At 37.8% G+C, this 11409-nt stretch overlaps 1 protein-coding gene across 1 annotated transcript in view; it reads left to right on the forward strand.

The window, feature by feature from the left end:
• Positions 1–11350, forward strand: part of ARL8B (ARF like GTPase 8B) — a 46436-nt gene extending 35086 nt beyond the window's left edge. Inside the window, exons 4-7 of the mRNA XM_006745861.3 lie at positions 504–597; positions 3635–3702; positions 4311–4381; positions 9569–11350. Of these exons, the coding sequence (XP_006745924.1) occupies positions 504–597; positions 3635–3702; positions 4311–4381; positions 9569–9618 (283 nt within the window). The 3' untranslated portion in view covers positions 9619–11350. The remainder of the gene's footprint in view (positions 1–503; positions 598–3634; positions 3703–4310; positions 4382–9568) is intronic.
• Positions 11351–11409: the final 59 nt, after the last annotated feature.

Genomic DNA, 11409 nt, shown 5'->3' on the forward strand with positions numbered 1-11409 from the left:
GGTTTCCAGGAAAAAAGTTGTTTTTAATACTTCCAAAGGCTCAATTTTTATTTCGCCAGTAACGGTCTTTATTAGTGTAATCCCATTAATATGAAACTTTAACAAATTTAATCATAAATGAGAGATTAGTTATTTATTTTTTTTTATTAAGCAGCTAAGAGCTAAGGGATATAAATGTTTTACTATCATATGTTAGCATCTAAATAGTCTACTTAAAAGTATTTTTGGGTACTGAGCTTTTCTTTAGGTCTTTATTTTGATTAACAATTTCAGTGATGTGAATCTTTTTTAGTTTATTTATTTGCTTATTTATTTATTTAAGTAATCTCTACACCCAGTGTGGGGCCCAAACTCACGACCCCAACATCAAGAGTCGCATGCTCTTCCCACTGAGCCAACCAGGTGCCCCTTAGTAGTGCAAATCTGAAAATTAAAAATCTTTATCCCTAATTGTGACTGTCAGAGAATTTGGAGACGAGATACTGAAATCCCTTTTTTTTAAGTTACATGATAGATGCTGCCGATCGTGAAAAGATAGAAGCCTCTCGAAATGAACTACATAATCTTCTAGATAAACCACAGTTACAAGGAATTCCGGTAAGTATGGAGTTCTTGTTATTTTATATTATATGATTATAAGATTTATAATTATATTATTAAAATTATAATTATATGATTTATTATGTTTGAAATCAGTTAAATGTCTTAAAATCCTCAAAGGCTTATCTTTACTGAATACTAGCCATATACTGGGCACTGTGCTATTTATTCATTTCTTAACCAGCTATTTATTAAACTATATACAATAGGGGCAGTGCTCAGTCCTAGAGATACAAAGTGAATAGAAGTATGCTGCCATCATGGAGCTTATGGTTTAGTAGGAAAGGTAGATGCCATGAAATCACTGGAATAATACAGCTCCGATAAGTGCTATGAAGGAGAGGTACCAGGGGCCATGAGAGTTATAAATTAGAGGGGAGATTTGATCTAGTTTGAGGGAAGAAAGGAGGATTCCCTGAGGAAGTGATGCTTGAGCTGAATTATGAGGGATATGTAGACATGTGAGGGATGGGATGATTGGAGGAAAAGAGAGTTGTAGACAAAGGCCTTTTGGTAGGAGGAAGCAAGGCACTAAGAGGAGGCCAGTCTCCCTAGAGCAAAAGCAAAGTGAGAGGGTGGGGAGAGTGGTGAGCCATGCGGCGGCTAGGACACTAGAGGAGGCTGGGCTGGACTGTGTGGGAAGCTGTTGCTAGTGTTTTAAAACTTTATTTCTGAAGTGTTTCTTTTTTCTTTCCTTTCCTTTTTTTTTTTTTTTTAAAGATTTAATTTATTAGAGCGAGTATGTGGGGGTGGGGGGAGAGGGGGCAGAAGCAGACTACCCTGAGTGCAGAGATCCACGCTGGGTGGGGGGGTGGGGCACGACCCCATGACCTGAGCCAAAAATCAAGAATCAGATGCTCAATTGACTGAGCCACCCACGCACTGACTGTTGTAGTGTTTTAAGTGTCAGATTTATTATTTAAGTTATTCTGATTTCAATTTGACAATGGATTAAATTGGCAAGATTAAATTTAATCCTTAAATAAGGAGGGCAGTTTTAGGAAGCTCTTGAAATTGTCTTGGCAAATTACAGTACCTTGGATTAGGGTGGTAGTAGACAAGATGGTGAGAAGGAAACCGATTTTAGTGATATTTAGGAATGCTGTCAACCAGACTTGGTAATGGGTTGGAAGAGGAGATGTAAAGAATATAATTCCTAGTTCCTGGTTCATGAAGTTAGGTGGAAGGGGTACCATTTGTTGAGCTGACAAATGTTGGAAAAGGACCATGCTTTAGCCTCGTCACAAGTTCATGAATGTCATACTTGAGGTATATTATCTCAGGTAATCCTTACAACATAATGAGGTTTGTGGTTATCCCTCCTTTATATAAGAGTTGTTCTTCAGGGTTACATGGTAACATTACCTGTTGTGCAACCAGGTTTCGAATCCATGTCTTCAAAGCCTATTCTTTGTCTCCTGTGTTAAAACTTAGTTCTGTATACCTGCCATAGGTAAAAATCAGTCTTACCTTAAGGTCACCATAAGTCTTCTTAGTTGCAAGCAATAGAAAGCTGACATAAGTAGAAAGGAATTCAATGAAAGGATATTGGGTAGCTCACAGAGTCTCCGAAGAAGGCTGCACATAAGTAGGCTCAGGAAATAGGCTGGAACAAGGAAGCTAAGCAGCTGCCAGGATCACATCCAGACTCACACCACAGAGTAAGTCTGGTGACCACATGCAGTTTCTGAACACTAGACACAATTGTTCTGATTGGAAAGTCATTTAGCTGATTCCCTTTCCCTATCAGAATGGGTTCTCTCTCCCGCTTTCTTGCATCATTGCCTCTGCATTGAAAGGTTTGGTTCATCCTAGATTAAATGTCCATGCTCTAGCAGAAAGGAAAGCTGGGGAAAAAATTATCCATAGAAGCAAGTAGCTTATTGGGAGGCAGGTTCATAAGGTAGGAGGAGAGTTCTTAAATGTAGTAAGAGGACTAAAATGCCAGGCAACCCCCAAACGTGACAGCTGATCACAAATGGCCATGATACTATTTTTAGCACCACGCTCTAACCAACTGAGCTAACCGGCCAGCTATGATACTATTTTTAGAAAATCAGGCAGGTCCAGCTTCGGAACCTAGTATGACTTAAATAAGAATATGGAGAGGGGTGAAAGTTGGGGAACGGGAGATAGGCTTTGGTTTAACATTGTCCTGTGAGCTCCCAGTATCCCTGACTCTTCTGTGCCTCTGTCCTTGTCTCTTTGTCCTTTGTGCAAAGTAAGAATCTAGGTCCTATGAGTATAAGTGGTCAAAGTGTATGGAGTAGGGTGGGGGTAGGGGTGTATTAAGTGAAAGAAAATAGGTATGGCAAGGTAGACATGGCATGTACTTTGTTGAGATGGGTCAAAGATTACATGTTCTTAGAGAACACTGATTGAGAGTATGGATATTCTCAAATTTTGTTATATGTACTCATATTCTTTGCTTTCTCTAAGGCAGAAAGAACGATATTATCTGAGAAAAGATAGAGTGGTGATTGAAAAGCCTGTCTCTTCTTCCTTTTCAAAGCACATCTAGCAACCAGATGATACCGTTTATTCATAGAGCTTATGACTGCTATATTTATCCTGATTTCCAGACTTAACCATTGTCTTAGAATATTTATACATGATATTCTGTAGGATGGATCAGGAATTTTAAAAGCAAATTTATGTGTTCATATGATTAATGGCTAACATAAAAAGTGGTTAAAAAATTGTTCCCCTCCCCCCCTTGGTTGTATTAAGATCATATTCACATATGGTAGAGATTTATTTAGAAATTGCAGAATACATACCATAGACTTAAGAACATTGTAGTAGAAATTGGCAGCCACATATTGAATTAGGGGCATCTATGCGGTAGAAGTTGAAATGAATGCTAATTTGAATTACTAAATAAATGAGATAGGCCACCAGTTATACAAATACGCCTCAATATTATGGCATGTGGTAGCATTCCAATTTTAATGTCTACAGATATGACTATCATATGCTTCTGTGACCTTTTCTTACATAAAAGTTTATTGTTAATATCTTTTCTTTTTTAAAGGTGCTTGTACTTGGAAACAAGAGAGATCTTCCTAATGCCTTGGATGAGAAACAGCTAATTGAAAAAATGTATGTCTTAAGAATGAATGATGGTGTTTAAAAGAAATTAGTTCTAAATTATACTGTTTTTTTTTTTTTTTAATATTTTATTTATTTATTTGACAGAGAGACAGCGAGAGAGGGAACACAAGTAGGGGCAGAGGGAGACAGAGAAGCAGGCTTCCCGCAGAGCAGGGAGCCCGATGTGGAGCTCAGTCCCAGGACCCTGGGATTATGACCTGAGCCGAAGGCAGACGCTTAACGACTGAGCCACCCAGGCACCCCTAAATTATACTGTTTTGCCCACTGCTTTGTTTAGCATCATTATATTATTATTTTTTAAAGATTTTAACTAATCTCTACACCCAGCGTGGGGCTTGAACTTAAAACCCTGAGATCAAGAGTCATATGCTCTTCCGACTGAGCCAGCCTGGCCCTCCTGTTATTTAGTAATGATTATAGCCATGTTTTTAGGTAAACATGGTAAATTTGGCCTATCAGAGAAGTGAATTTCTAAAATTTTAGTAGTAGTAAAATAATTTCTTCAGTATAAAAAGATAAGAAAATTGAACAGAGAGTGATAGGTATGATAGTTATTTTAAGCACAGACTTAATTGGCTTAATTCTGCTTCTTATAGGAACCTGTCTGCTATTCAGGATAGAGAAATTTGCTGCTATTCAATTTCTTGCAAAGAAAAGGATAATATAGGTAAGAAATGACTGTGGAAGAAATGGGTATCACTGGAAGGGATGTCTTAATGCATCTTATTCTTTATTATCTCCATTTCTGTTTAAGTGACTTCCTTTAGAGAGGACTGTTATTTTTGCCTCAGGAAAAAGAATAGACATTATATCTTTTGACAGCAAATACAACATCCTGAATGTGCTCTATGCTCTTTAAAGAAGTAAATGAAATAGACATGAAGTTAAAACATGATGTGATATCAATTTATTGTATTAATTTTGGCAGAGCTAGTATCCAGCTGTGCTTTATAACAAATGTTTTTGAAATAAGACTTTACAAAAATTGGTCTATAGGCACTGAAACAATTGTTCATTTATTGAACCAGTATATTACTGTAATGTTAGTACTCTATTGGAAATATAAGCCAAAAGTATTCTTTATCTATTCAGTGTCTGTATTAATTTCCTAGAACTGCCATAGCAAAGTACCACAAACTGGGTGGTTTAAAACAGCAGAAATTTATTTCTCAAGTTCAGGAGGCTAGGCGTCCAAAAACAAGGTGTCAGCAGGGCCATGAAAGCTGTTGGGGAATATCCTTCCTTGCCTTTTCTTAGCTTGTGGTTGCCGGCTGCCTTTGGCATTCTTTGACATATCGATGCTTACTCCGGTTTTTGCCTCTGGCTTCACATAGCCTTCTCCTGTGTGTGTGTCTCTGTGTGTATTTTCTCTTATAAAGATACATATCATTGGATTAGGGCCTACCTTCATTCAGTATGACCTCATATCTGTAAAGACAATTTTTGAATAAATTATGAGGTTTTAGGTAGGTGTGAATTTTTAGGGGGACACTGTTAGTCCAACACAGTGTCCTTAAAGAATTTAAGTATATCTGGCTGAACTTTAGTTTAACTAATTTGTGAGAGGTTATTTAATAAAAGTGGATTGGAATGGGTAAAAAGGATCAAAAGGTAAAAAGGAAAGATGAATAGAAACGTTTGACAAGATGAAAGGCTATTCAACCTATTAGCTGTTTGAGTGAAAAGACCTTTAACAGTGCAATAAAACATACTCACTGGTAAAGTATACCTTGATGACAAAAAGCTACTCAGGCTAAGTCACACAGTTCTTGTCTGGCATGACAGGTTCAACCAAAGCGTGAGAGGAGAGTTTAATGCATGTACCTTGAAGCAGCTGGGTAGGAGCCTAGAGATTTTCATAGCACCTTCACCTCTTCCAGTTTGGTGGTCACTGGTGAAAAAAAATCACTCTGTGGGCCACTACAGAAAAATGAGGCTGTCTATCATTGCCGCATAATGGGCTGCAAACAGCATGGGCTTTGGAGTCAGGCAGCCTCAGGCCAGAACACTTGGTCCTAATTTATTTTCTGACTGGCCTTGCACAAAGCATGTAACCTCCCTAATCTCCACTTTTTACTCATCTATAAAATGGTGATAATGGCAGCAATTTAGAAATTCTCTTGTGAGAGGGAATGTGAAAATGCATTGCAGGATGTCATGTGGGTGTATTAGTTTTCTATTGCTACTGTCAGTTAGAAGCCTGTCATAGTTCTCACTGAGCTAGAAATCAAGGACTAAAATGACAGGTTGTACTCTTTTTGGAGACTCTAGGAGAGACTCCATTTCCTTATCTTTTCCAGCTTTTAGATACTACCTGCATTCTTGGCGCATGGCTCCTTCCTCCATCTTCAAAGCCAAAAACATGGTATCTCTGACCATTCTCCCATAGTCACACCTCCAATTAAAAAGAAACAAACAGACCAAAAACTTGTATTGGAGTAGAATGTAATACATAGTGTCAACACAGTGTGTTTAAAAGGTATTCTGTTATCTTTTTTCCTTTAGCTTTCATTCAATATGTATTGGTTCTCATCGTGGTTAACTTTTTTCCCAAGTCAGTTCTAGTCTATCAACTCTTTCCTCACCCCTCCTCAAACATGCTCTGATGAGCTCAAAGTGTTGATAGTTTTCTGGCTAATTCTGGGCTTCCTTTATTTATTTTTCATTTTTATTATTTTATTTTTAAGTAACACTACACCCAATGTGGGGCTTGAACTTAACAACCCTGAGATCAGGAGTCACGTGCTCTGCCCACTGAACCAGTTAGGCACTCCTGGGCTTCCTTTAAAGAGCACCCAAAAGCAATCTGAGCCTAATAGTTTGCTGGTGGACACAAACTGTCCTCTATTAAAGGGGTAGACTAAGTGACTTGCTATATTGTGAGCATTTAGTTAATTTGAGAACAGACTCTTCAAGCACTGAGGGTTACTTAGAGTTCATTAAAAAAAAAAAAATCCCCCCCACCCCCATGTTAGGAGGAATTCTTGTGTTCCCAAGAGAGCATTTACTTATACACCACTGGTTCTCATTGAAGGATCTTCCCCCAGGATACATTTGGCAATATTTGGAGACACTGCCAAATGTTGTCATAACAAAGAGTGTGCTGCTGGCATTTAGTGGGTAAAGACCAGGGATGTTCTAAACATGGTACAGTCCCCACAGCTAAGAATTGTCCATCCTAAAGTATCAGTAGTGGTGAGGTTGAAAAACCCTGTTCTGCATACATTAACCATAATTGTAGGGCATTGTGCTATTCTGTAAATCCATTTTACTCCCTTATATTCTCTCTAGTATTTCATAAAATAGGGGAAAAAAGTTACTGAAAGGAGAAAAAAAAATCCTTTGTTTTACTACCTTGACAAACCAGCTGGATACTTTCCTGGAAAAAAATCTTGTGAGCTCATTTAAGAAGTAAATGCGGGAGAGTTGGTGAGAACTTCTTTTGTTATTTGAGGCTGACCTCATAGTCTGTCATAGAGTTCCATAGTCACAGTTGTGATTGTAGAACTCCTGCTTCACTTAGTAGTATCAAGCCCAAGGAAATGGATCCACTCTAACTAGATTCAAAACAAGTAGTTTGTAAATGAGAATGCCTGTTTATTTGGAGCAAGAAATACAACTAAGGGCCAAGTAGATTAGACTTCTTGGGTAGTCAAATCAGAACATCCTCCCTAATTTCACCTTTTACAACATATTTTAGAACCAAATTTATGAATTTACTAAATTGTTCCAAAAGTATCTCAGTGCACATGGGTTGTATATTCTCCTTCCACCTTCCCAGTGTGGTATATGAAATATTTTAGTAATGTGTCCTCAAATCACACATAGAACAGATTACTTCTGTGAACATGATCTTTGCAAAGATGACTCATACTTGTGGCCCTTTTTGTCATGGAAGATGACTCCATCTGAGTATCTTATTTCTTTTCTGCTTTTTTATCTAGTCTTAAGGATTCATTTGTCTTTGGGATATAACATCTGTCCACTGTCTACAAGCTTTGTTTTTTTTAAGTGAATTTCTTAAATATTTAAACCTGGGCATTTCACACTCAGATTTACCTTTCTCCCCATTCAATTCTAATGAATGTGGCTTTGCTCTTACTACATACTGCTGTCCTCCTTTTAAAGTGCACATGATCTGGTTCAACAATCAGGTTAAATCATTTTTTCCACAACTCTGAACAGGTTCCATCTCAGCTCTAGGCTATTCTTTACATGTGTGGCTTACAGTTTCTGTAACGCATATTAGCTTGGAAATTGAATTTGCACTCATCTTCAGGTTTGGAGAATTGAGTGCTGCTTCTAATAGATGCTCACACACTCTTCATATGGATGACACATTTTTAAAGAACTCAAGGACAGTAATTCACTGTTTTGACTTAGCTGCCATCTCTTGTCAGTCTAAGTGCTTTTTTTGGGCTAATCTCAGCTGTGATAGCTTCAGCTGCCACCTCTGTGGTGACATCTTACCAGTTCCCATCCCTTTCTGAGATCAGTATAGCTAAAGCTATCTGCTGGACATCTCCATGCCTGTTACCTTCTGCACCTCAAATCTGATGTGCTCTATAACTAAATTCTTTATCTTTTTTTTTTTTTTTCCTCAAGTCTGTTCTTACTTTAACCACTGTGTCAACAGCTCCATGACAAACACAACTCACTGAGAGGCCAGAAGATTCTTTCTCTGTTCGTATCTTGGTCAACTCCACATTTTCCTTCTTCCATCCCTACAGCACTTGTTTGCTTTGTGCCTTCACATTTCCTATTCCTGCTGTGATAGTCACTGTCTGTACTGACAACTCCAAGTTGTCCTCTTCTGTTGCCATTGATCATCCTAAAATAAGCTAATATAATTTCCTTGCTTAAAATTCTCCAGTAATTTCCAGTTGACTTGAGAATAAACCCCAAACTTAGGAGCATCTTAGAGTGGTATACAAGGTTATCTGGCTCCTTCTAGCCTGTGGTTCTCACTTGAGGACATTTTTGCTCCCCAGGGGACATTTGGCAATGCCTGGAGACATTATTGTCACAACTGTGGGTGTGTAGGGGAAGTGATAATGGCATCTAGGGTAGAGGTCATGGATGCCGCAAAATAGTCTGCCATGCACAGGAAAGGCCTTCGTCCTGTCCCAGCAAAGATTTACCCAGTTCAAAAGGTCAGAAAGGTGAAGTTGAGAACCCCTGCTGTAGCCTTAGCGATGAGTGGCAGCACCTTCCCCCATTCCTGTGCTTCATCCACAATTTACCACATATAATCCATCCAGATCTCCACACTGTTCATGCCTTTGTTTATTCTTTTGCTTTTGTTGTTTCCTTTGCCTAGAATTCTTTTTTTTTTTTTGGTTAACCAAACATCTCAGTGACTTTTATTGACTAGTTGAAATTCTTTTTTTTTTTTTATTCTTATGTTAATCCCCATACTCCTTTGCCTGGAATTCTATGGGGCAGCCCTCCTCCTAGTCCGAAATGAGTTCTTCTATGTTTTCCAAGTTTGATACTAAAAGCTCCTTGAGGGGAGAGAGGGGTTCTCCCATATCTTTGCATTCCTGGCACTTCACATACAGTACTTATCTTAACAGGCAGCCAGTAAATTTTTTTTTTTTTTTTTTAAATAAAAGATGGCACAGGCTGTCCTGAGCATAATTTAACTTTTAAATCAGAGACTGCTGAGTCTTTCATAATTCCTTAGAATGTCCTCTTGAAGTTTAGGTAATGGAGAATAATATAGATGCAAAAAGCAGAAGAGGGCAGGCACAGCATGTATTTTGAATTAGCTGCATTTTAAATGCTGTCTCTCATGTTTAGTGTCTTAACTTTGATATCTTAATGCCTTCAATTTTTTTCCCTCCATCTTTAGATATCACACTTCAGTGGCTTATTCAACATTCAAAATCTAGAAGAAGCTGAAGCATCTCCTGAAGTCTCCCAGTCCTTCCTGGCTATAATCCTAGAATTATTGTCCGTTCCTCTGAAGTACTTCCCAGAATACGGTCCTTCCTAAACCCGAGAAATTGCCTTTTTCAGAGTTTATTTCTCTTGTGCACTGCTGAAGATGTGTATCCCTAATCCTTCATAAAGAATCAGCTAGAGTTGTCATGATAAAGTCAGCACACACAAAAAAAGCTTCTTATACATACTTGTCTTAAACAGTGTGTAGAGCTTTTTTTTTTTAAACACACACTTGACCATCTTAAATCAAGAAAATTGCATATTTCTGTTCTAGTCTTTCTGGGCCAGATTTTTATATTGGTTTTCAGTAAATGTCTAGATATTTCCTTATAGAGTCCATTAGCTTAATACTGATACTGACTTGATACAGCATGAAGTTTCTAGTGCCACACACAGTATTTAGAAAACCTTTAGCCTGACTCATGTGGGATATAAACATAATGTTTACATATCTCACAAATGCATGTGAAATGTATAATTACACCTTAGGAATTTAAAAAATGGTCTGCAAAGAGTGAGCAGAGGCACCAGATCAGTGTTGTTATTGGTTCTTTATACTGGTGAGATTGTATATGAATTCTAAAAATACTGCTTTCTAAGAATTCTTCATCACCAGATAGCAGTTGGGGATATGGGAGGAACTAAGGCATGCTGTTGTGTATCTGTCCAGATCATTACTTCTCTATTTTTTCTTTTTCTTTTTCTCTTTTTTGGAGAGGGTGGGGTTCAACACACTTTTTTAAAGGGTTGGGAATTGAAGATTTTCTCAAAGGCTTTCATGAATTTAGAGCATTCCAGCCAATATAATAAAATGTGTTAAGAATGTCAGACTTTGTTCAAACACCTGTTTGTTCTTTCTATCTCTAGTCATTAAATCAGTGCTGCTGCATGACACTCTAACTCTTGACTTTTTATATCCAGTCATAGACGTTCAGCACAATAGATACTTAGAAACAAATACAAATTCTTATTTTTCTCTCTTACTGATGTAAGGTTTGGCACTCTTTTGTCTGGTGCCATTAGACATCTTGATTATTGTGACAACTCTAGACCTGCCTGCTCTGTCTAGTGTAATCATGCGCAACGTCTACAGGTTGTTTAATAATCACACAGAGAACTGAGGAACTGATGCTGTGTATTGTTTGCTTCTACGATACGGAGATGTATAAAAACTTAAAACAAACATGTTTTGTAGTTTAGTGATGTCCATATACATAAAGGGACACATTAATACTGGTTCACTTGTAAATTGTTATTCACATAAACCACTGTAGTAGATAAAACTTTATGCTACACCTGCTTATGTGTTGCCTCACACTGTGTGTGATTTTGTTTCTTTTGTTAAGCAGCACTCATGTAGACAGTGCGTTTCCATACATGTTGAGCACTCAAAAGTGCAGTCAACAGTTGTTTTAATGAATACCAGTTTTAATTTATAGACTGCCATGGCCTTAACAATATTCTGTACAAAATACTGCACTGTGTTGCACAGATACTACTTGTTTTCCTCCATTCACATTTTTATGAGTAGAATCTCAGCTTTTAAAATTCTGTTCTTATTCTTTGAAGCATGTTGCATACTTCCCTGGTGGGATGGATGGTTCTGTAAATGAAGGGATATTTAAACTTGCTACTGTAGCTCAACACCATTAATGGTTACTGTGAACCATTACAAAGAGTGTGGCAATTTGCTTGTGCCTAAAAGGAATTGGAACTAAAGTGTGTGACTGTGTGGGGACTGCGTTGGTT

The sequence above is a fragment of the Leptonychotes weddellii genome, chromosome 1 (genome assembly GCF_054177405.1).
Source record: "Leptonychotes weddellii isolate Sample4059 chromosome 1, ASM5417740v2, whole genome shotgun sequence".
Taxonomy (NCBI): domain Eukaryota; kingdom Metazoa; phylum Chordata; class Mammalia; order Carnivora; family Phocidae; genus Leptonychotes; species Leptonychotes weddellii.